The sequence below is a fragment of the Mobula birostris genome, chromosome 23, assembly GCF_030028105.1.
Source record: "Mobula birostris isolate sMobBir1 chromosome 23, sMobBir1.hap1, whole genome shotgun sequence".
NCBI lineage: Eukaryota > Metazoa > Chordata > Chondrichthyes > Myliobatiformes > Myliobatidae > Mobula > Mobula birostris.
Window position 1 is genome coordinate 11,620,215 of NC_092392.1, and position 26,506 is coordinate 11,646,720.

The following is a 26,506-nucleotide window of genomic DNA, read 5'->3' on the forward strand; positions in this document are numbered from 1 at the left end:
ATATCAACAGCCGTACAAGACAAACCTCTCAGTGTTACACACACGAAATGCTGGAGGAGCTCAGCAGACCAGGCAGCTTCTGTGGAAAAGAGTATTAGGTCAATGTTTCATCAGGACCCTTCATCAGGATTTCCAACATCAGCAGATTTTCTCTCGTTTGTGATTAAACTTTTCAGTATATCTTTATAAACCAATTCCAGTTGCAGATAAAGTTCAGTGCAGACAGGCCATAAGGTGCAAGGCTACAACAAAGTAGATTGTGCTGTGTCTGTATCTCTAAATAACAGAATGCAGAATAATGTGAAATGGCTCCAGAGAAAGCACAGAGCAGATAAACAATACAGTGCCAGATCATAACAAGATAGATTGTCAGCTGCAGGTTTCGTCATATTGCACACAGGGAAACATTTGGTAATAATATAACAGTGGAGTTCAAGCTGTCCTTGATCCTGGTGGGACATGTTTCAGGCTGGGTACCTTCTGCTCAATGGAAGAAGGAAGAAGAGAGAATGTGTGGGGTGGGTGGCTTTGATTATGCTGGCTGCTTTACTGAGGCAGTGAAAAGTGTTGACAGACTCCATGGTGAGGATGTAAACATGAGGAATTCTGCAGATACTGGAAATTCAAGTATCTTTCAAATCTCAAACTTTCAAATCCCTTACTAGCTCTTCCTTCATTTAGTCCTGAGGAAGGGTCTTGGCCCGAAACGTCGACTGTACCTCTTCCTAGAGATGCTGCCTGGCCTGCTGCGTTCACCAGCAACTTTGATGTGTGTTCCATGGAGAGGAGATGGTTTCCTTGAAGCACTGAGCTATATCCACAACTCACAACAGAGAGAAGTGGACACAGCCCAGTCCACCATGGACACAGCTGTCCTTATCATCAAGAGCATCTACATCAGGCACTGCTTCAAGAAAGCAGCATCTATCATTAAAGATCCTCACCATCCAGGCAATGACCTCTGCTTGCTGATAAAGTCAAGCAGGAGATGCAAACGTCTGAAGGGCCACACCATCAGGTTCAGGAACAGTTACTGTCCTACAACTGTCAGCGTCTGGAACCGATCTGCACTACCCGAATATTACCTCAGCAATGGGACACTATGGACCATCGCTTAAACCACCATGGGCCTGTTTCTGATTGTGATTGTTTCACTAATGTCTTGTTTTGCACAGCCATTTTCGTCACTGTCTTGTATAATTGAGGTTTGGTTTATTTGTAATTTACACGAGTTATGAATGATGTATGTTCTGTGTGTTGTCTGAATCTACACGCCTGTGATGCTGCTGCAAGTTTTTCATTGTATCTGTAGTTCACCGTACTTATGCACATGACAATAAACTTGAACTGGAGTAAGTATATGGAACACAGTGTATCATAGTTTACAGACTGACTTTGAAGAGCTGAATGTCAGTTCAGTAACTAAATAGGAACTACGTGGGTAAGAGGGGTTTAACGTTGGGCTATTCCCATTGTCCCTCTCACTATCATTATCAGTTTAGTCAATTCCTCACCTCTCTGATGCCATCCCTCATCAGATTGATGAGACACTTGGACAAGGCTTGTGTTCTATCAGATTATACTGTATCTAGACAAATGTCAAAGACCAGGAATTGCTTTCAAAATTGACAAACAGTTGGTTGAGTTTTAATTTTAAACAGACAACAGATTTTCATTCAATTGTGCAAAGGTATTTATGGGCCCATTTCATCTTCTGCAGCCTCATCACAGTGTTGTAAAGTCTCATTCCCTGCATCTATTCCAGTAAATCTGCTTTGTGTCCTCATCAGATCCTTGATTTCACTTCCACGTGCGGTGGTCTGGACCCAACACAGCAAGTGTGGGTGAAGGGAAAGAGTTAATTTTGTGAAGTCTGTGCTGTCTTCTCCTCAGTTCAGCACTGAGTGCAGAGGTGGGGAGGGAGCAACAGTGGGACAGGAAAGCTGCTGGAAACTAGACTCACACAACAACAAACACACAGCTCAGGATGCAATTCTCTTTATTATTGACTGAGAAACTAAATGAGTACAGGCACCACAGACAGTGAGAGTGGCTACAAAGAAATCAGGCACTGAATCCACCGCTGGAAACCACTGGAGTCTTCTAAGTACATTGAAGTTCGTAGGCACAAACAAAACCAATCCTCGATCCACAGGGCAAATCATTCCAAGGTGCAGGACCTTGAAGCAGAAAAAAGGAACTCAACATTGACCTGTTAGACCACAAGCATAATGTTGCAGATGCTGAAAATCTGAAAATAATTCTAGAAATACTTCTACGGATGCATGATAGAGAGGCTACTGACGGTTGCATCACAACCTGGTATGGAAACACCAATGCCCTTGAATGAAAAAGCTGACAAAAGGCCAGTCCATCACACATAATGCTCTCTCCACCACTGAGCAGATCTACAAGGAGTGCTGTCACAGGAAAGTAGCTTCCATTCTTAAGAGTACCCCACCATCCAGGCCATGCTGTCTTTTTGCTGCAGTAATCAGGGAGGAGATACAGGAGCTAAAGGTCCCACATTATCAGGAATAGATTATCCCTCAACCATCAGTCTCCTGAACCAGAGTGAATAAATTCACTCAGCCCAACACTGAACTGATACCACAAACCATAAGCAACACACAAAAAATGCTGGTGAACGCAGCAGGTCGGGCAGCATCTATTGGAAGAGGTACAGTCGACGTTTCGGGCCGAGACCCTTTGTCAGGACTAACTGAAAGAAGAGATAGTAAGAGATTTGAAAGTGGGAGGGGGAGGGGGAGGGGGAGATCCAAAATGATAGGAGAAGAGAGGAGAGGAGGGGGAGGGATAGAGCTAAGAGCTGGAAAGTTGATTGGCAAAAGGGATACAAGGCCGGAGAAGGGAGAGGATCATGGGACTGGAGGCCTAGAGAGGTAAAGGGGGGAGGGGAGCCCACTATAGTGAGAGGGACAGAGGGAAAAAAGAGGGGGAAATAATAACAATAATAATAATAAATATTTATTTGTTATATTAATAATAATATTATTGTGCTTTTTGGAATAATTACTCAAAATTTCCATGGTATCTCTGTGTCTGACCAACATGTTACTGCATTTGTTACATTGATAGCCAGGAGGGCCATTTTGCTGAAGTGGAAGGGCACATCAGCTCCCACTTTGTCACAATGGTTCTCTCAAGTGATGCTGTGTCTTAGTTTGGAGAAAATTAGAAGTCAAACCTTTGAACCTATATTTAATTTTGAGAAAAGATGGGGTTCATTTGCTCGTTATTATCATTTGAGTTAATTGATAGATTTCCTCCATGATCTAATTGTAAATTTTTGGTTCTTTTTTTCTTGCTGGCGGTTTGACGTTTATCTTTAGAAGCTTTTTGCATGGCGCATGGCTCCGGGGTTGATCACCCACTTTTTCTCACTTAGTAGGGTTTTTTTATTATCACCAAAAATGTTCCAATCTTCAAATTAATGTTTTTTTTTGGGACATTGTAAGTGTTGCTTACTTCAATGTACTCGTGTTAATTTGGATAATAATAATAAAAAGATTTGGAAAGATAAACAAATAAGGGATTGTGTACAAAGGCGAGGTGGGGCATTAACGGAAGTTAGAGAAGTCGATGTTGATGCCATCAGGTTGGAGGCTACCCAGACGGAACATAAGGTGTTGTTCTTCCAACCTGAGCTTGGGTTCATCTCGACAGTAGAGGAGGCCGTGTATAGACATATCAGAATAGGAATGGGACGTGGAATTAAAATGTGCGGCCACTGAGAGATCCTGCTTCCTCTGGCAGACAGAGCATAGGTGTTCAACAAAACGGTCTCCCAGCCTGTGTTGGGTCTCGCCAATATATAGAAGGTCACATCGGGAGCACCGGACGCAGTATATCACCCTAGCCGATTCACAGGTGAAGTGTCGCCTCACCTGGAAGGACTGTCTGGGGCCCTGAATGGTGGTGAGGGAGGAAGTGTAAGGGCATGTGTGGCACTTGTTCCACTTACAAGGATAAATGCCGGGAGAGAGATCAGTGGGAAGCGATTGGAGGGACAAATGGACAAGCGAGTCGCGTAGGGAGCGATCCCTGTGGAAAGCAGAAAAGGCGGGGAGGGAAAGATGTGCTTAGTAGTGGGATCCAGTTGGAGGTTGTGGATTTTCTGGAGAATAATATGTTGGACCTGGAGGCTGGTGGAGTGGTAGGTGAGGACAGGGAGAACCCTATTCCTAGTGGGGTGGCGGGAGGAGGGGGTGAGAGCAGATGTGCGTGAAATGGGAGAGATACGTTTGAGAGCAGAGTTGATGGTGGAGGAAGGGAAGCCCCTTTCTTTAAAAAAAGGAGGACATCTCCTTCGTCCTGGAATGAAAAGCCTCATCCTGACAGCAGATGCAGCAGAGACAGATTAATTGCGAGAAGGGGATGGCATTTTTACAAGAGACGGTGGGAAGAGGAATAGTTACAAGAGACAGGGTTCTACAATTCATATTCTTAATATTATTGATTACTTATCTATTATTATAATTTTGTTTTTTTTGTATTTACACAGTTCATTGGCTTTTGCACATTGGTTCTTTGTCCATCTTTCTGGTAGCTTTTCATTAATTCTACTGTGTTTATTTATATTTACTGTGAATGCCCACAAGTAAATTATATTAAGTTTTCTTTGAACTTTGAACTTTGAGTTTCTCTATCTGCAGTGACACACTGCAGGATCCTCCAAACCTGATATTACATTCCTTCACCTACAAGGTCGTACTGAGTTGAACCTGACCAAGGGGTTTCAATGTGAAATATTAACTCCGATGTTCTCTCCATAGACGCTGCCTGACCTACTGAGAAGTTTGTGAAAACGCTGCTTTTATCTCAGATTTCCAGCAATAGCAGTATTTTGTTTCATCTTCATTAACTGACTGTTCCCGTCCCTGCATTACATCCCATTTATCTTCCTCTAACTGCTGGGCAATGAGTCCAGTTCAGCTGAGCATGGGGCTGGTTCATTCCTTCTGTTGTGACAGGCCTCTTCAATACTGTATCTGAAATGGACTTCAAAAAAAAACATTTATCTCACTGTTACACTTACTTCTAGAAAGAAGGTGCACACAGTCTTCATTGCCTCGGTGATTATCAGGCTGTCTTGAAGCCCAACGTCTGTAAGTGTAGGAAGTTCCATCAGCCCATGTGTAAGCTCCTTCCTGTGGAGTACAAATCAGTGATTATTTCTGTGGGAACACTGAGTAACCTGTCACTTACTGGTACAGGGAGGAGCTGGACCCGAGTCAGAGTGAGACCAGAATACGAGCAGCCAGGACAAACGGGGCAGTGAATGAGATTTTAAATGACAGACTGTCAGGGTGGGGAAAATCTCATGGAAGTAACAGAATCTTTGGAACAAAAGAAACCGGATCTGAGAATAAAAGTCAGGGAGAAGGAAAAATGACAACTCGGACAATGAGTCATTGAGTACAAATACACAGACTGATCTCATAAACACCAGAGGAACAAATGACAGAAGAGCTTACAAAGTCAGCACATGAATGGATTCAGATAAATAAAGGTAGAGCAAACTTGAGCCATTATACCTCATTGACAGAGGGTAATATCTCTCTCTCTCTGTCACTCTGTCTCTCTCTCTCTATCACTCTCCCTCTCTCTGTCTGCCACTCTCCCTTCTCTCTCTCTCTCACTCCTTCTCTCTCTCCAGAGGGGAGGAGAAGATGGTGGCGTGATGCAGCGCGTGCGGCTACTCCGAAATGATATCGTATTTGTGAAGTAGCAGACCGTGCACAATCCTGATTTGATGGAGACAGACGTGACAAGCACGGAGGAAAATCTGGAGAAACTTCTGAAATGCCCGCTTGGCTGCCGCTGCTACTGTGCGATCGAGAATCTCCGGAGGGGAAGGCCCCAAATCCTCGGCTTTGCCTATTGCTTGTTGCCGGGGCCGGGGTCGAAGCGCTCGGCAGAAATGGTGCTCAGTGTCGGAGGGCTGGTTGGAGGCTCGAAGTTTTCGGACAGACTCAAGAGTCGGCTGTGGTCGGGTACTTCCAGGTGCTGCATCGGCAAGTTTGCGGCGCTGGAGGCTCATGGCAGGAAGAGAGTTTCTCTTCCTTCTACCATCTGCGTGAGATGATGGGACTTTCGAGAGACTATGAGACTTTTTTTACTGTGCCGTGGTCTGTTCTTTATCAAATTACTGTATTGCTTTGCACTGTTGTAACTATATGTTATAATTATGTGGGTTTTTTCAGTTTTTTTAGTCTTGGTTTGTCTTGTGTTTCTGTGATATCTTTCATGGAGCAAAATTGTATCATTTCCTAATGCATATGCATTACTAAATGACAATAAAAGAGGACTGCGTGTCCTCGTAATCTAATCTAATCTAATCTCTATGTCAGTCCCCCTCTCTCTCTCTCTGTCTTTGTCCCTCTCTCTCTTTTTCTCTCTCTTTGTCTCTCTGTCGTCTGTCTGTCTCTCCCTCCCTTTCTCTCTCCCTGTCTCTCGGTACCTGCTCTAACTGTAGAGCCACAGCTACAACTAACACTTGGATGGTAAAACCAGATGACTGTGTGTGGAGTGGATGAGAAGCTCACTGGGATCCTCCTTCAAACTGTGCAGATTCAACATTGCTAACATAGAGAAATGTTTCCACTTGTGCTGCTGGACCATAAAGACAGGAGAGTCACTGGTCAATCCAGCAGGCTCCTCGAGAGAAACCCTTTTCTCCAGACTGTTTAGAATGTGACTCACTGGGGTGAGGGATCGATGAGGAAAAGTCAGAGACACTCATGATGGAGAAAGGAAAGACACACTGATCGTATCAGATGAAGGAGGGAGAGAGGAGGCGCATATGGAGATAAACGGGGACATAAACACGTGGAATTTATTTGTTCACAGGACGTGGTGACACTGGTCAGACCAGCACTTATTATCCTTCCCTGATCATCCTCTGACCATTTCAGAGGGCAGGGAAGAGTCAACACATTGATGGATCTCTGGAGTCGCAGTGAGGCCAGACTGGGGAAGGATGGCAGATTCTTCACCCTGAAGAACCACAGTGAACCGGATCAGTTTTTACAACAGTCTGGCCGTTCCATTGTCACCATTTCTGATAATAATGTTCACTATGGATTTATTGCATTTTATTTCCAGATTTCCCAGCTGCTGGGACAGGATTCAAACTCGTGTCCCTGGATTATTAGGATACACCCAGTAACTTTACCCCCACACTGCCTCACCCCTGTTACTCTGCAGGATGGATGGTGTAATTCTGTCTGTGGTGGCAATGTAACACGTCATCATAAACTTCACCTTCCATATGTCGTTCAGGCCAATCCATGCAAAAGGCTTGCTTGTATCCACAGCACGGATCACGTTAGCAATGAACGTGTTGTGTTCGGCTGAGATCACAGAAGCCAGATTTCCATAATGTGGGAGTTGATTGCAGAACTCCTATAAAAGAAAGAGTATCATCACTTTTAATCCTCACACTGGGCCCTCAGTAAATTATCTGACCTGATGTTAGAAATTTCCTGAAACAGTTGTTTTTCTTCAAAGTGTTTGGTGTAAATCTAGCTCTGTGTTACCTGCTGGTTGTGGAGAGGGTTAGGCCTGAAACTGAAAAGCAGAAACCCTCGAGAGTTATGATCTCTGGATTGCTGCCTGTGCCACATGCGAGTGAGGGGGTTAAGAATAGGATGAACTGAGGGGTTTCAAGATGGCGGCGCAGTGAAAGGTCTGCTTTGCTGAGCTCAGCACCCCAACACTGATAATTTCGCACATAAACCTATCCATTTCAACTTTTTTTTTAAATGTCCAAGTGGCGGATTTAATAGGATGAACATTGATGAGTATTTTTTGAGTTGTTCCAACACCATGCCTTCGAAAAGTACTAAAAAGATGACCAAGACAAACTGCACAGAGCGCTTGCCCGGGGCTGGGGAGCTAGCACTGTTAACATGCTGGACCCTGCTTTTCATCAAGTAATTCAACAATTTACAGAGAACATAGCCAAAATGATGGACGAGAAGCTGGCTTCCCTCTCTCTAATACTCCAAAACCACACATTGAAGCTTAAAAATCTTGATACAAGAACGACCGAGACCGAGAGCCGAGTCTCCGCGGTGGAGACTGTAGCTGATCAGCCCAAAGCCGTATCCGGGCGCTGGAAAAGCAAGTTCAAAGCCTGTCTGACCATATCGATGATCTTGAGAATAGAGGTAGGGGGAAGAACATACGGATCATCGGTCTACCTGAAGGTACAGAAGGCAGCCAGCCAGCAAAATTTTTTGAGGGCTGGCTGCCTAATTTCCTTGATTTGGAAACCAAGGCTGGACACATTAAAGTGGAAAGAGCTCATTGTACGCTGGCTCCAAAGCCAGGTCCAGACCAATGCCCTCGACCTGTTCTTGTCCGGTTGCATAATTTCGATGATAAGCAAAGAGTGGTGGAGGCTTCGAGACACCGTGGGACTGATACCCAGGCTTTAATATATGAGGGATCCAGGCTTATGTTTCTTCAAGATTTCTCGGCAGCTGTTGTTTGGAAGCGCAAAGGATTTGACCAGCTGAGAGAATCCGGAATCCAGTACTTTATGCTATACCCAGCGGCGCTAAGGATCACCTACAATGGGATCGCCAAGATATTTGATTCTCCTGCCAAAGCTAAAACTTTTGTGGATACGTTGGGCTAAAGAATGTATATATTTTGTAGCCCTGGTCATGGACGATAACATGCTTGATGGTCACTTTATTTTACCTTTTCATTACTCGACAGCAAGACATTTTATAGGATGGGTAATGTGTTTGTTTTGATTAATATAGTTTCATTATTTGTTTAAGTTAACGGTGCTGCTTCAACCTGAAGGAGTTTAAACATGACGGTAACAAATCGGTGGATTGATAAATCACGCCTTATTTTCATTTTTGACTATTTAAAATGCCATATTGATAGTGGGGCAGAATATGGGGTGCTAGAAGGTTCAGATATCCCCTTTAAGTGTGGGGTAAGTCCTCTTGTTCAGCACTGTTGGCACTTTGGCTTTTTTTGTGTGTGTGTGTTTTTTTGTTTAGTTATTACTGCTCAGCTGATCTTAAGTTGGGTTTCTTCTCCAGAGTCAAATGCTTGTTTTAAAGGGTTATGGCCAGTAATATATTAAAATTGTGCACTTGGAACATTAAAGGGAGTCATTCACCAATCAAGAGAAAGAGAGTCCTACTAATCCTGAAAAAGGAGAGGGTGGACATAGCCTTATTTCAGCAGACACATTTAAATGATAAAGAACATTTAAAACTGCAACAGAGTGGATTTGATCATGTCTATTTTTCATCCTTTAATACCAGCAGTAGGGGAATGGCCATTTTAGTTAGGAAAAACCTACCTTTTAAGTTATTAGACTGCATTAAGGATAAGTATGACAGATTTGTGATTGTTAAGGCTTCAATACTGTATATGGAGAGGTATTCTTAATGTTTACTGCCCTCCAGCTCATCCTCTCAAATTCCTAATTTTCCAAATTTACAAGCTTTTCAATACAAAACATTATTGAAGGTGGGGATTTTAATTGTCTCATGGACTCAGTGATGGACAGAATGCCATTGCTGTCCTCACAGTCTAAACAAATCAATGTGGAGAACTCGGACTTGTGGATGCCTGGAGGTTGTTATATCCCTCAGACAAAGACTTTACATTTTTTTCTAATCCACACAAGTGTCACACCAGAATTGATCTTTTTGGGAACTTAGATCTCCCAGGCATTTCTTTTGAACAAGAGTCCCTCCTCAATGCGCCATTGGCTTTTTAGAACAGCTTGTTGTTGAGCCCACGAGGGGATCAGCTGTACTGGATTGGGTATTGTGTAATACCGGAGGTGATTAAAGAGATTGCGGTGAAGAAACCCTTAGGAGGCAGTGAGCATAACATGATTGAGTTCACTGTGAAAGTTGAAAAAGAGAAGCCGAAATCTGATGTTGCGGTATTTCAGTGGAGTAAAGGAAATTACAGTGGCATGAGAGAGGAACTGGCCAAAGTTGACTGGAAAGGGACACTGGCAGGAAGGATGGCAGAGCAGCAGCGGCTGGAGTTTATGCGAGAAGTGAGGAAGGTGCAAGACAGATATATTCCAAAAAAGAAGAAATTTTCGAATGGAAAAAGGATGCAACCGTGGTTGACAACAGAAGTCAAAACCAAAGTTAAAGCAAAGGAGAGGGCATAAAAGGAAGCAAAAATTAGTGGGAAGACAGAGGATTGGGAAGTTTTTAAAAGCTTACAAAAGGAAACTGTAAGGTCATTAAGAGGGAAAAGATGAACTATGAAAGGAAGCTAGCTAATATCAAAGAGGATACTGAAAGCTTTTCCAAGTATATAAAGAGTAAAAGACAGGTGAGAGTAGATATAGGACCGATAGAAAATGATGCTGGAGAAATTGTAATGGGAGATAAGGAGATGGCAGAGGAACTGAACGAGTATTTTGTATCAGTCTCCACTGAGGAAGACATCAGCAGTATACTGGACACTCAAGGGTGGCAGGGAAGAGAAGTGTGCGCAGTCACAATTACGACAGAGAAAGTACCCGGGAAGCTGAATAATCTAAAGGTAGATAAATCTCCCAGACCAGATGGAATGCACCCTCGTGTCCTGAAGGAAGTAGCTGTGGAGATTGCGGAGGCATTAGCGATGATTATCCAAAAGCCGATAGATTCTGGCATGGTTCCGGAGGACTGGAAGATTGCAAATGTCACTCCGCTATTTAAGAAGGGGGCAAGGAAGCAAAAAGGAAATTATAGACCTGTTAGTTTGACATCAGTGGTTGGGAAGCTGTTGGAGTCGATTGTCAAGGATGAGGTTACAGAGTACCTGGAGGCATATGACAGGATAGGCAGAACTCAGCAGGGAATCCTTAAAGGAAAATCCTGCCTGACAAACCTATTACAATTTTTTGAGGAAATTACCAGTAGGCTAGACAAGGGAGATGCAGTGGATGGAAATACGGGAAAGTTACATACGTGGATAGAGTGTTGGCTGATTGGCAGGAAACAGAGAGTGGGAATAAAGGGATCCTATTCTGGTTGGCTGCTGGTTACCAGTGGTGTTCCACAGGGGTCCGTGTTGCGGCCGCTTCTTTTTACATTGTACATCAACGATTTGGATTATGAAATAGTTGGCTTTGTGGCTAAGCTTGCTGATGATACGAAGATAGGTGGAGGGGCCGGTTGTGCTATGGAAACAGAGAGTCTGCAGATAGACTTGAATAGATTGGAAGAATGGGCAAAGAAATGGCAAATGAAATACAATGTTGGAAAGCGTATGGTTCTGCACTTTGGCAGGAGAAATTAAAGGGCAGACTATTATTTAAATGGGGAGAGAATTCAAAGTTCTGAGATGCAACGGGACTTGGGAGCCCTCAAACAGGATATCCTTAAGGTTAACCTCCAGGTTGAGTCGGTGGTGAAGGCGGCAAGTGCAATGTTGGCATTCATTTCTAGAGGAATAGTGTATAGGAGCAGGGATGTGATGTTGAGGCTCTATGAGGTGCTGGTGAGACCTCACTTGGAGTACTGTGGCCAGTTTTGGTCTCCTTATTTAAGAAAGGATGTGCTGACGTTGGAGAGGGTACAGAGATGAATCATTCACTAGAATGATTCCAGGAATGAGAGGGTTAACATATAACGAACGTTTGCTCTTGGACTGTATTCCTTGGAGTTCAGAAGAATGAGGGGAGACCTCAGAAACATTTTGAATGTTGAAAGGCGTGAACAGTGTGGATGTAGCAAAGTTGTTTCCCATGATGGGGGCGTCTAGTACGAGAGGGCATGACTGAAGGATTGAAGGGCACCCATTCAGAACAGAGATGCGAAGAACATTTTTTAGCCAGGGGGTGGTGAATCTATGGAATTTGTTGCCATGGGCGGCAGTGGAGGCCAAGTCATTGGGTGTATTTAAGGCAGAGATTGATAGGTATCTGAGCAGCCAGGGCATCAAAGGTAATGGTGGGAAGGCGGGGGAGTGGGACTAAATGGGAGAATAGATCATGTGACAAGAATACACATAGATAAGATGTTAGCTGTCCTGTGTGGTCAGCAGTTGGTCTGCCACCTGTCTTCAAGAGAGAGATAAGGAACACAATGAAACAGCATCTGGGGATGTGTAATGAAGGGACGGGAGAGAGAGAGCTGTCTGGAGCGGCTCCCCCTTTGAACCCTGAACTGTTTGAAGTGATGGACAGGCGATACCCCAGCAGGGGGATAAGAAGGGACAGGTTCGCTAAGGCAGAACACACACGACACTCGAGGTAACGAGACCCTGGAAGCGGTGCGCCTCTCACGAGTCGGTGGGAAGTACCGGACAACGCACAGGGTGGAAAGGTACGATCAGCGGGAACCCGGTGTGTGTCTGCCCTTGCTTGGGTGCCGGGTTCACTGCAGAGGATCGACCGCATCTGGAGGAGGGGTCACAGTCGGTGACCTCAGGTGACATCACAAAGGACCCGCCCGAAAGCTGCTTGTGAGCAATTATCGCCGGTCTGTGAGTGGAAGCCGTTTCTGAATGATCAGTCGTTCCCGTTCTCTCTCTCTCTCTCTCTCTCTCTCCCCCCACTTTGTCCATCGCCATGGCAACGATTACCGCGAACTGAACTACTAAATTGGACTGAACTTTGTGTCACTTTGAAATTGGTCATTTATCCCTAGACAACGATAGAGCTTGATTGATGCTGTTATCTTAATTCTGTGCACGTGTGGTTATCATTGCTGAACTGTTGCATTTATTATCCTTTTGATTACTGTGTTGCCTGTTTCTTTAATAAAACTTTCTTAGTTCTAGTAATCCAGACTCCAACTGAGTAATCCATTTCTGCTGGTTTGGCAACCCAGTTACGGGGTACGTAACAATCAGTACATGATAAAATGGCGGAGCAGACTCGATGGGCTGAATGGCTGACTTCTGCTCCTTTCCTCTTGTCTTGTCTTGTTATCTATACATGAGATACAGGAAGCTGTGAGACAGTTCCAAAGTGGGAAGGCCCCTGGTCCTGATGGACTCACTAGTGAATCCTATAAAGAGTTCACAGGGTTATTATCAGAGCCTATGCTAAACATGTTTAATCATGCATTTACCTGTGGTCTCCTCCCATCATCATTGAGAGAAGCTAATATCTCCCTAATACTTGAAAAAGGAAAGAGCCCTGAAGACTGTGCCTCCTACAGGCCTATTTCATTGTTAAATGTTGACTTTAAAATCTTATCTAAAACCTTAGCGTTGCGATTAGAAACTGTGTTACCTTTTATCGTAAAAGAGGATCAAACGGGTTTTGTAAAAGGCCGCAAGTCATCTAACAATATCAGAAGATTACATAATATGATTCAGGCATGTCAGCAACAGGCAGTGGATGGCTTGGTGGTTTCCTTAGAAGGCCTTTTGTGGTGTCGAATGGCTATATCGTTTATTCATCTTAGAACGATTTGGTCTGGACAATAATTTTATTGAGTGGGTGAAGGTTCTTCACAATGACCCTTTGGCTGGGATTCTTACTAATGGTATTAGGTCAGATAATATTAGTATTTTGAGGGGCAGCCGGCAGGGCTACCCTTTATCACCACTACTTTTCACACTAGCGATCGAGCCATTGGCTGAGGCTATTCGGCAAGACTCCAAAAAATTTGCTCCAGACTAAAGTCACATAAAATTACATTGTATGCAAATGATGATCTAATTTTCTTATCAAACCCTGCTATATCAGTGCACCACCTTATACAATGCATTAATTCATTTAGCACCTTTTCAGGTTATAAAATCAACTTTACTAAATCAGAGTCTATGCCTCTGGAGAATCTGCAGCAGGTACCTGACACTCAGAGTGTTTTCCCTTTTAAATGGTCACAGACAGGTTTTCTTTACCTAGGCATATTCATCACATCTACATTTAATCAATTATTCAAAGCTAACTTTACATAGTTATTTGACAAAATCAAACAGGATTTTGAACGATGGAGCACTCTTCTTATTTCTTAGCTTGGCCAAATATCCTTGCTCAAAATGAACATTCTTCCTCTTCTGCCCTACCCACTACGAATGATTCCAGTCATTTTCATCCAACAAACGCTTTAAAAAAAAAAATGGCTGGTTTGGGTCTTTCATTTGGAACAAAAAATACCCTGTTTTAAAATGTCTAAGTTACAGCTTCCCAGTGCTCTAGGGGATCTGAATTTTCCAGACATCAAAAAATATCAATTAAGTTCCTTTTTGTCTTATGTGGTTGACTGTATCTGCAGGGATCCCTTCTCAATTTGGCTGGACATTGAAGCCTCACAAATAAAATGCCCTCTTCTTAATTTGCTTTTCCTCAATAAGATGAAATTAGTTAAGGAATATTGTCACAATCCAATAATAATTAACACAATCAAGGCTTGGAGGGCAGTGCGACAAACTGAGGGCAACGCAGCAAAAATATCACCCTTCACTCCAGTAATCGGCAGTCCAGATTTTCAGCCTGGCATAATGGATCCTGGATTTAACCTTTGGATTTCTAAGGGTACTTTCTACTTAGGAGACTTGTTTGATGAAGGAACGATGATGTCTTTTAGTCAAATACTGTAGTGCAGAAATTCAACATACCCAGCCAGGATCTTTTTGTTTCTTTCAAGTAAGAGATTATATACAGTAAAAACGTGATTGTTAATTGATTTCTATAGTTCTGACATAGAAAAGAGGGTGTTTTGTTCTCGGGGTGAAGTCTACATCAGAACTTTTTACAGCATCCTGAGGGAATGTTCTTGTGGAGAGGCTGAGCAGCTGGGAAAGGTCTGGGAGGAGGAGCTGGGAGTGGAAATTACAGCTGAAACATGGAAAAACATCTGTGATAATACAAAGAAAATTTCAGTTTATAATAGAACTGAAGTATTGCAGCTCAAAATTCTGCATAGAGCCCATCTGACTCATGATTGTCTCTCAAAATTTAAGATGGGGGTTTCTCCAATGTGTTCTAAGTGTAAAGGAAATATTCGACCTCTCACCCATTGTATTTGGACTTATCCCAAACCTCAGGCATACTGGAATGATATTTTGGGTGAAATGGAAAAGATTCTGAAGATGGAGCTTGAACTGGATCCCGTATCTTTTCTCTTAGGCCTACCCAGCAGTCGTATTATTAATGCACATCAGAAAAAACTGATTAACATCCTGACTTGTGCGAGGAAGAACATTTTACTTGGTTGGATATCCAATAAGGCCCCCGGACTTTCTGGTTGGTGTAAATTAATCATGGAATATATTGCTTTGGACTTTTTAATATGTATGGTACACTCAAAAACAAATAGTTTTCATAAAACGTGGCAACCTTTTCTACAATATGTAGATGTAAATCTGTCTGCTATACTAATAAGGGCTTTTGTATAGGATATGATGGTGATGTCCATACTTTGATGGAAGTACTTTGATAGTTGACATCTGTGAGGGCAAGAAATATAAATGTACCTGGAAATTGAAAGTTTTGTTATGCTGAACATAAAAAAAAAATGAAAAAAGAAGAATGGGATGATCTGGCAGATGAATGTGTGGCTGAAGAATTCATACAGGAGGCAGTTAGGCTGAACAGTGGTTGATAGGATATTGGAGTCTGTCATTAACAATGAGCCTTTGGGATACCTGAAGGTTCATGATAAACTGGGGTAGAGTTAGTATAGTTTTCTAAAGAGAGAATATTGTCTGACAAATCTGTTGGAATTCTTTGAGGAAATAACAGGCAGAATAGACAAAGTTGGGGAGAAAATTCAAAAATCGGAGGTTCAAAGTATTCGTGCTGGATTCCCTAAAGGTTAACTTGCAGATTGAGTCGGTGGCAAGGAAGGGAAATGCAACATTAACATTCATTTCAAGAGGATGAGGATGGAATCAGAATCAGATTTAATATCACTGGTATTTGTTGTGGAATTTGTTATCTTTCTGGCAGCAGTACTTGAAGTATACACGTGTCTATTAAATAGTTATGTTAAAATAAGCAGACAAACAATACGAAAGCAAGGATGAAATGCTGAGCCTTTATAAGGCATTGGTCAGACTGCGCTTGGGGTATTGCGAGTCATTCTGGTCCCACTATCTTAAAAAAGATGCACTGGCATTGGAGAGTGTCCAGAGGAGGTTCATGGGAACGATGTCAGGAACTAGAGTAACACATGAGGAGTGTTTGACTTTCTGTGCTTTAGTCACTGGAGTTTAGAAGAATGAGGGGGGATCTCTTTGAAACCTATCACATATTGAAAGGCCAAAATACAATGGAAGTAAAGAGGATGTATCCTATAGTGGACGAGTTGAGAACCAGATGGCACAGCTTCAGAATTGTGGGACAACCATTTAGAAAAGTGATGAGAGAAAATTTTTAGCCAAAGGGTGGTGAATTTCTGGAATTTAGACAACTGTGCAGGCAGAGTCATTGGGTATACTTAAGGTGAAGGTTGATAGTTTTTTGATTAATCAGGGTATCAAAGGTTATGGGGAGAAAGCAGAAGAATGGGGTTGAGAGGGATAATAAATTAGCCATGATGGAATGACCTAATTCTGCTCTATGGCTTTTGGTCCTTATTTCTAAATTTTCACATGTTCATTTGACTGATAGGAAGCAGAGTCCACAGCTGCAGAGAAGCGCACCTTGTAACACAAGGACCCATCATGGAGAGTTCAACCAGAGGCTGTGCTGTGAGTTCATGGGAATGAACCAGCAGAAACCAGCATTTTCCACAACTCCCAGAGCAATCACTGGGTTTCAATGACTTACCTCAGCTTCTTTCCATGTCTTTTTGTCAGGGAAAAACCGATTACAGGTGTTTAAAGGAGGAAAGTAAAACCAGTTTTCATCACAACGTCCTTGGGTTATAACACGAGGATTGTACAGTCGCTCCTCCACCTCGTTGAGAATTGTGGTCCCTTTCAATTAAACAGGTATTGAGTGTTAAATCAGATGGAATAATGACAGGGGAGTATTAAAACACCAATTCCAAACAATCACAACACAGGAAACTCTCTGGATCCACAGAAATTGGTCAATGCTCTTTGTCCACATCACGGTGCCAGAGGACTGAGAGGTTTCTGGAGGGACACTATTCTTTGCAATAGGGACAGTGGTAAACCAGACAACTATGGATCAGAGTCTGACACTGGTGGTGGGAAATGTTTATAAGCAGTTCTGAAGGACGGAACAAATTGAAGTTTAGAGATTGGCAGGTTATTCAAGAACAAAACATTTTGTTAAGAGATTGTTGTATCTGATGAATAAAATTTTTAGAGCTCTCATCAAGTGCCAGTGAGGATTGGAAGCTTGATATGGCAACCATCAATTTGAACAGTGTTTGAGAAAATCCCATGTGGATGATTCAAGTAGATCCAAGAGAAACAAATTTATGAAACATTGTTTTGTCCGCACCTGGTGTTCAGGAGAGGGTGCACAGGAAATTCACCAGGACGTTGTCTGAAATGGAGTGTTTCAGATATGAGAAGTGACAAGATGGACTTGGTTTGCTTCCCTGGAGTAAAGGAGACTGAATGAAGACGTGATCAAGATTCACAATATAAAGAGGGGCATAGAATTGGTGGGGTTGTGAGAAACTGTTCCTCAGTACAGAGATATTTAAAACCAGAGGACATGGTTTAAGGTGAGGTGTAAGATATTCAGAGGGCATCTGAATATTTTTTTTCCCACGAGGAGTATATTTGCAATCTTGGATGCATTTCCTGAGATGGGGGGAGAGTTAGGTACTTTCACAGCACTTGGAAACATTGAAGAAGCGATTGAATCACAATGGCATGATGGATGGCTACAGGCCAAGTACTGGTGAAGGAGATGAAGTCTATTGAACTTGATGGCTGGCATGGATATGGTTGATAATGGCTTTTTTGTTGTACAATCTGTTGATTTTTAAGTGAATTTTTGATTACTTCAAGAAATTCAAAACAAAAAGGAAAAGATCAACAAGATTTGTGATGTGTGGAAGGATGTGTGATAGAGACAGCACCTCTACTTTCTTAGAATTTGGTGTAGGTTCAGCATGTCATCTAACTCATTGACAATATTTTATAGATGCATTGAGGAAAGTATCCTGACCAATTTCAATATAGCCTGGTATGGAAGAACAAAAGCAGAGGAATGAAAAATTCTACAGAAGATGGTGGATACACCCAGTCCATTCCAGGCAACGCCTTCCCGAAAATTGAGCACATTTACAAGGAATGCTGCCACAAGAAGTCTGCATCCATTATCAAGGACCCCCACTATCCAGGTCAGGCTCTCTTCTTGCTTCTACTATTAGGCAAGAGGTACAGAAGTCTTAGGCACCACACTGCCGCATTCAAGACTGTCATTACCCTACAATGCTCAGGCTCCTGAACTAGCATAGATATTTTATCTCACCTCAACTCTGAACTCATTCTACAACCTACAGGGAGAAAACAAGACAATAGTATACATGGAGAATGGTAGGATAGTAAGCAGTGGGAACATGGACGTCCAAGACTTTGGAGACCAGGCTCTGTCTCACTCTCTCACTCCAGGTGTCCCTGTTTCACAGCGAGAGGGGATAGATACAAGTAGTTGTTCACAGGATTCCTGGGCGATGTGGAGAAATAATTTCAGCACATCTGCTCTGTGTCTTTCTGGTTCTCTGCCTAGTCTCAGCTACCTGAATCTCAACTACAGCCCTCCATATCAATCTCATCTATATACCATTCCAAACTTCTCTTAAATGTTGCAATTGAATCCATATCTATCACTTCAGCTGACAGTTCATTCCACACGTGTACCACCCTTGGAGAGAAGTAATTACCCCTCAGGTTCCCCATAAATATTTTACCTTTAGCCCTGAACCTCTAACCTCTAGTTGTACTCTCACTCAACCTCAGGGGGAAAAGTCTGCAAGGGTTCCTCCAATCTATGCGCCATTATATTTTTGTATTCCTCTCTGAGATTTCCCCTCATTCTCCTGTGCTCCAGAGAATGAAGTTCTCGCCAATTCAACCTATTCCTGTAACTCAGATCCTCCCCAAGTACAACACCTCACAACTGTCTGCCGTAAATTCCACCTTCTATTTTTTCACTTTAGTTTCCCAGCCGGTTCAGATCGTGTTACAAGCTTTGATGGCCTCCCTGACTGTCCACTTTGCATCAATCTTGATGTCATCTGTAAATATTCTGGTCCAATTTGCCACATTATCATTTAAATCATTAACATACAGTGGATGATGAAGAACAATGGACCAATCACCGATCACTGAAGCACACCACTCAGAGAGACGATCATCTACAAACACCCTCTGGCTTCGTTCGCTAAGACAATGTTGCATCCAACTGACAGCTTCAGCCTTAAGGCCAACTGACTTAACCCTACGGATCAGCCTCCTATTCTGGATTTTGTCAAAGGCCTTGCTAAAGTCCACGTAGAAAACATCCAATCCTTCTACATCACACCCATTGCCCAGGACTTATTTAGTTTCTCTGCCAGAGCCTCTGCAGTGTCCGCACTAGCCTCCCTCTAGGTCTGAGGGGACACCTTGTCAGTGCCTGAGGATTTATGAACCTTAATTCACCTCAATATAGCCATGTACAGTCTGTGACCTCACTACATTTTTGCCTTAGTTCTGCAGTCTGTGTGTCTGTCTTCCAAGAAAGTACAGATGCAAAAAGAACATCAAGATCTCCCCCATTTCTTTTTGCCCCATGCATAGATTACCATAATAATCTTCAAGAGGACCAACTTTATCCCTTGCTGTCATTCTGATTTTCATATGGCTTTAGAAACCTTTGGGATTCTCTTTTATCTTATCTACCAGGCAACTTCATGTCTTCTTTTAGTGCTCCTGAGTTCTCTCTGAAATGCTATTTTGCATTTATTATGCCCCTTAAGTGACTTTCCTTAACAAAACTCTCAATATCCTCTGATATTGTTGGTAAAATTCCACCTTCACCAGAAAAGCTGACAACTCCGAACTGCCATCACAAAGAGCATCCTCACATCAGCCATTGCTGTCCAGTTGGGGACATCATCCTCTCACAATAAAAAAAAAGTACAGCAAAGTGCCAGCTCAGGTGATTGGCTGCTGTCTACCTCCTCTGCAGGGTTTGCATGTCTCCAGGACAAAGGACTGAGCAGGAAAAATCATTGTGACCATTAACCACCCTGCAAATTGCCTTCTTGAACAGTTCCCTTCTGCAAAACACCACAGAGCTATTGAAATAAAAACTTCACACCATCTTAGAGTCAATTTGCCATTACTAGGGGAGATGATTGGGAAACTGAAAGGTCTGAAGGTAGATAAGGCACCTGGACCAGCTGGTGTACAACCCAGGGTTCTGAAATAGGTGGCTAAAGAGATTGTGCAGATATTAGTAATGATCTTTCAGATTCAATTGATTCTGGCATGGTTCTGAAGGAATCTTCATTTTTTATGAAGGGAGAGGCAAAAGAAAGGAAATTATGATCTGGGTAATCTGATGTCAGTGGCTGGGAAGATGGAGTCGATACACAAGAATGGTTTTGGGGTACTTGGAGGCACATGATAACATAGGCTGTAGCCAGCATGGTTTCCATCAGGGGAAACCTCGCCTGACAAATCTTCTGGAATATTTTGAAGGAATAACAAGCAGGATAGACGAAGAAGATTCGTTGGATGTTGCGTACTTGGATTTTCAAAAGGCCTTTGCTAAAGTGACACACATGAGACTGCGTATCAACTTAAGAGCCCATCGAATTACAGAGAAGGTACTAGCCTAGATAAAGTATTGGCTGATTGACAGGGGGCAAAGAGTGAGAATGAGGGGAACCTTTCCTGGATGGCAGTCACTGATTAGTAATGTTCCACAGGGGTCTGTGTTGGGACCACTTCATCTTACATTATATGTCAGGGATTTGGATGATGAATTGCTGGCATTCCATCCGAGTTTGCAGATGATATGAAGATAGATGGAGTGACAGGTAGTTTTCAGGAATTAGAGAGGCTTCAAAATGACTATTATAGATTAGAACAGCGGTCCCCAACCACCGGGCCGCGAGGAAACGATATGATTTGGCGATATGAGTCAGCTGCACCTTTCCTCATTCCCTGTCACGCCCACTGTTGAGTTTGAACCCACGTGAGGTCATGATCCGCGTGTCATCCACTTTAGCGCGGGAAGGAGATCAACTCCTCGAGCTTGCAAATGACGGCGGGCTGAAAAGTATGTCTGACATAACGTCTCTGCCGGCATTCTGGATCAAAGTCAAGGCTAAATATCCTGAGATAGCCACGAAAGCACTGAAAACGTTGATTCCATTTCCAACATATCTCTGCAAAGAATGTAACGAAAACTAAATTGCGGAATAGACTGGACACAAGGAACCCCGTTCGAGTATCACTGTCTCCCGTCACCCCTCGATAGGACTGTCTTGTTGCAGAGAAACAAGCCCAGGGTTCCCACTAATTCAGCGATACTGGTGTGTTGCAATGATTTTATATGTTCATATGGGGAAAATATGTGCTGTGTGTTTAATATCCAAACGTTACTTAAAATGTTATGATGCTATGGACTTATATAACCATATAACAATTACAGCACAGAAACAGGCCATCTCTGCCCTTCTAGTCCGTGTTGAACGCTACTCTCACCTAATCCCACCGATCTACACTCAGGCCATAACCCTCCATTCTTTTCCTGTCCATATACCTATCCAATTTTTCCTTCAAATGATAATATCGAACCTGCCTCTATCACTTCTACTGGAAGTTTTTTCAACACTTACTTCAAGCTCCCCTGTCCTCCCCTGATAATTGACTTATCGCTATATTCATGCGAGGAAAATATGCACTGTGCGTTTAATATTAAATCCGTTAGATAAACCCTTTTAGAAACGAAATTGAGTGTATTAGCCACTTATCACCTATATTCCGGTCGCGATTAACATCCCCCCCCCCCACAGAATTGGCAAAAGCGATTTGTAGAAAAAACTCGGCACGGACACGAAAGCGCAAGTCACGCATGCGCACTTGTGCCCGCGCAAGGCTTCATGGTCATTGTAGTCTTTCTCTGGGAAATCCAACGTATTTTACTGCTATTCTTGTCCGTTGGCAACCCTACCACACACCACCCACCCCCCCCACCGGTTGGCCGGTCCGCAAGAATATTGTCAATATGAAACTGGTCCGCAGTGCAAAAAAGGTTGGGGACCACTGGATTAGAAGATTCGAAAAGAAGTGGTAAATGGAATACAGTGTAGGGAAGTGTATAGTCATGCACATTGGTAGAAGAAATCAAAGTGAGACTAAGTTCTAAATGCAGAGCAAATTCAAAAATCTGAGGTGCAAAGGAATTTGGGCATCCTAGTGCAGGATTCCTTAAAGATTAGTTTGCAGGTTGAATCAGTAGTGCGGAAGGCAAATGCGATATTAGATTCCTGTTGAGAGGACTATGATATTAATCAAGGATGTAATGTTGAGACTTTATAAAGCACTGATGAGGCCTCAGTTGGAGTATTGTGAGCAGTTTTCAGTGCCCTTATCCAAAAATGGATGTGCTAGTGTTGGAGAGGGTTCAAAGGAGGTTCAGGAACATGATTCTGGAATTTAAAGGCTTGTCATGGGACTGTGTGAGACAAGATGGAAAGGGAGTCGATGTTTGGATTCTGATGAATACAAATTGATCTATTCAGGAGATAATAAACAGGAAATAACACCAAACTCTCAAAGAAGAAAAATCCTGATGGGATTCTGGGCATTATTGGACTGAGTAATTCTGATGAAACTCTGAAGGCAATAAATGAACATTTCATTAATGGTAGGATATGCTTCAACAGCCAATAATAGTGAAGAAGATAAAGTAAGTTTTATCATATCTTACAAGAAGTAAAGGACCACTGCAAATCACATGAAAATGAAAATAGCAAAAAAAATTGTCCTTGATCTTTGATCCTCGATAACCAATGTTTGCTAAACTTTCCTTTTTACAGGATTAAACAGATTATGTACATACAATATTTCACTTTAGAAGGACTCCCACTTGCCAAGCATCTCTTTGCTGGAAAACAATCTATTCCAATCTACACCTGGCAGATCCATCTGAATTGACCTTCCTCTAGATTAGAAATTCACCTGAGGATCAGTCCTATTCTTCATCATGATGTCTTGAAACTAATGAAATCATGATCACTCAATCCAAAATGCTTCCTCCACTCACTTCTGTCACCTGTTCTGTCTCAGTGCTATATTCTGGAACATTTTTGATATTTTGAAGAGATGTTGTGTGTCAGTTAAGTTATCAAATCAGGCACAAGTACAACCTTTGCCAGCTCTGTGGATATGCTCCCTATTGTCTTCATCCTCACCATCAGGCGTACAAGTATGTTTTCCTGTGAAGTGACACTGCGGAGAAATCTCTGTCTGCTCTACACAAGAGAGTCTCTAACTCATCTTCCATCTCAATAGCTCAGAGATGAATGTCCTGAACAAGAGACATTTCGTTTAGGACATCCTGGTCAACTCTGAGGCTGAGCTACGCAGATGTTCCCAATGAGTGGACAGGTCGTAAGGCTGCGGGACTGGAAGGCATCCCAGGGCGAGTACTTAGGATGTGCACAGCACAGCTAGCTGGTGTGTTTACAGACATTTTTAATCTCTCCCTCTCCCAGTGTAGAGTGTCCTCCTGCTTCAAACTATCCACCATTGTCTCTGTACCAAAAAAGACCAGGCGTGCATGGCTGTATGGCTGGCGTCCTGTTGCTCTCACCTCAATAACAGGCAAATGCTTTGAGAGTCTGGTCAAGGATTACATCTGCAGCTTGCTACCACCCAAACTGGACCCCTACAATTTGCCTACGGACACAACCAATTGACAGATGACGCAATAGCCACTGCTCTACATACCGTCCTTACACATCTGGAGAAGAAGGATGCTTATCAACTGGGCTTGTACTCGTTGGAATTTAGAAGATTGAGGGGGATCTGATTGAAACGTATAAAATCCTAAAGGGATTGGACAGACTAGATGCAAGAAGATTGTTCCTGATGTTGGGGAAGTCCAGAACGAGGGGTCACAGTTTGAGGATAAAGGGGAAGCCTTTTAGGACCGAGATTAGGAAAAACTTCTTCACTCAGAGAGTGGTGAATCTGTGGAATTCTCTGCCACAGGAAGCAGTTGAGGCCAGTACATTGGCTATATTTAAGAGGGAGTTAGATATGGCCCTTGTGGCTACGGGGATCAGGGGGTATGGAGGGAAGGCTGGGACAGGGTTCTGAGTTGGATGATCAGCCATGATCATAATAAATGGCGGTGCAGGCTCAAAGGGCCAAATGGCCTACTCCTGCACCTATTTTCTATGTTTCTATATGTGAGAATGCTGTTCTTGGACTACAGTTCAGCATTCAACACCATAGTTCCTTCCAGGCTCGACAAGAAACTCAGAGGACTCGGCCTTGTGCAGCTGGATAGTGGATCTCCTGTCAGGTCGCAAGCAGTTTGTAAGAGTGGGCTCCCTCACCTCCAACCCTCTGACTCTCAATACAGGAGCCCCTCAGGGCTGCATACTGAGTCCCATCCTTTACTCCCTGTATACCTATGACTGTATCGTCAGCCACAGCTCCAAAATGCTAATTAAATTTTCCGACAACACTATGTTGATTGGCTTATCTCAAACAATAATGAGGTGGCCTACAGGGAAGAAGTTATCTCTCTGACACAGTGGTGAAACAACCTCACCATCAATTATGCAAAAACAAATGAGCTGGTTGTAGATCACAGGAGGAAAGGAGACGGGCTAACCCCTATTGACATCAGTGGATCTGGAGTAGAGGGGGTAGACAGCAATTTCCTCAGCATCCATATCACCGAGGACCTCACAGGGTCTGTGCACACCAGCTGTGTGGTGAAAACAGCACAACAGTGCCTCTTTCACCTCAGGCGGTTGAAGAAGTTTCGTATGGGCCCCAAATCCTGAGAACTTTCTACAGGGGCAGAATCAAGAGCATCCTGATTGGCTGCATCACTGCCTGGTATGGGAACTGTACCTCCCTTAATCACAGGACTCTGCAGAGAGTGTGCGGACAGCCCAGTGCATCTGTAGTTGTGAATTTCCCATGATTCAGGACATTTACAATTGCAGGTGTGTATAAACAGCCTGTAGGATCATTAGGGACCCAGGCCATCCCAACCACCATCTTTTGCAGCTGCTACCATCCGGGAAGCAGTACCGCAGCATAAAAGCCAGGACCAACAGGCTCCAAGACAGCTTCTTCCACCAGGCCATCAGACTGATGAACTCACACTGATTTGAGTATACTCTATATTACATCGACTGTTCTATTTATTATAGATTACTATGAGTGCAGATTGCACATTTGGACAGAGACATAATGTAAAGATTTTTACTCCTCATAAAGAAATAAAGTCAATTTAATTCAAATCAATTAAATTTCCTTCCGCACCCCATCCGGAATCAATAGCCACAAATTCCCATTTCCCACAGTCCCAGCACAGTGCATGTACATTCATTCCTCACAGCAGTATATTTATAAAGCTTCCGGAATCAATGGACCTTACCTGCCACATCACTGACAAGCAGTGCGGTCACCACGAAAACCCACACCAACATCATGTTTCTTCCCTCAAACCTGAAACACAAGAAAATAATTCATCATTAGCATCAAGTTTCCCAGTGAAAGTGGGGATATCCTGCTGCCATTCCCACCTCTCTCTCTCTCTCTCTCTCTCTCCCCAAGATGCTTGTGTCAATTAGATTTCCAGTCCTGATGCACCCCTATATATATGTGTAGATCTGAGACCTTGGAGGCTTTGAGAACCATTCAAATCAAACCCATTTGGCCACACCTCACACCTAAAAATCTCTGCCAACCAATCACTGATTGACAAGCTTGAATGACATAATTGGGAAACCACAGGAGTGTCTTGAGAACTCCAAGTGTGGCTGTAGAATGTTGTTCTGTAACTGAACATTGAGAATTGGAGGCTGCAGAGAACATTTATGTTTGCATAATGATTTTCATGAAATCAGATTTAGACAGCTAAGATATAGGAGCAGAATTAGGACATTTGCCCATCGAGTCTGCTCTGCCATTTCATCATGGCTGATCCATTTTTTCTCTCAGCCCCAATCACCTGCCTTCCTTCCCCTAATCCTTCATACCCTTACCAATCACAAATCTCTACAGTCCCGTCTGGCAACAAGTTCCACACATTCACTGCTCTCTGGCAAAAGAAGTCCCTCATCTATATTCTAAAAGGACACCCCTCTGTTTTGAGGCTATCCCCTCTGGTCTTTGATACTCCCACCATAGGAAACATCCTCTCCATATCCACTGTATTAAGGCTTTTTAGCTCTTTCAATTTCAATGAGATTACCCCTCATTCTTCTCAATTCTAGTGAATACAGACCCAGAGCCATCAAACACTCTTCATATAAAATGCCCTTTAATCCTGAAATCAGTTTTGTGAACCACCTTTGAATCCTCTCCAGTTTCTCTGTATTTGATCTGCCACTTCTTCTGCCCATTATCCTAATCTAAGTCC

The 26,506-nt window shown here is 43.0% G+C and overlaps 1 protein-coding gene across 1 annotated transcript; it reads right to left on the reverse strand.

Annotated features, from left to right (window-relative positions):
* Positions 1-1,988: 1,988 nt before the first annotated feature.
* LOC140186708 (C-type lectin-like) lies at positions 1,989-25,692 on the reverse strand. Its single transcript, XM_072241197.1, has 6 exons — positions 25,668-25,692; positions 25,520-25,590; positions 16,742-16,890; positions 7,288-7,428; positions 5,060-5,171; positions 1,989-2,180 (listed from the first exon to the last, which is right to left on the reverse strand). Exons 2-6 carry the CDS (start codon positions 25,572-25,574, stop codon positions 2,104-2,106), a joined length of 534 nt encoding a protein of 177 aa, XP_072097298.1. The 5' UTR covers positions 25,575-25,590; positions 25,668-25,692; the 3' UTR covers positions 1,989-2,103.
* Between the last annotated feature and the right edge of the window lie 814 nt (positions 25,693-26,506).

Excerpts from the sequence above, each read along its gene's own strand:
- LOC140186708 (XM_072241197.1), bottom strand. The coding sequence starts at position 25,574 with ATGATGTTGGTGTGGGTTTTCGTGGTGACCGCACTGCTTGTCAGTGAT. Across the intron at positions 16,891-25,519 it reads GCTTGTCAGTGATGTGGCAG|GGACCACAATTCTCAACGAG; the intron begins GTAAGGTCCATT and ends TTTAATTGAAAG. Across the intron at positions 2,181-5,059 it reads TGTGCACCTTCTTTCTAGAA|GTCCTGCACCTTGGAATGAT; the intron begins GTAAGTGTAACA and ends TTCTGCTTCAAG.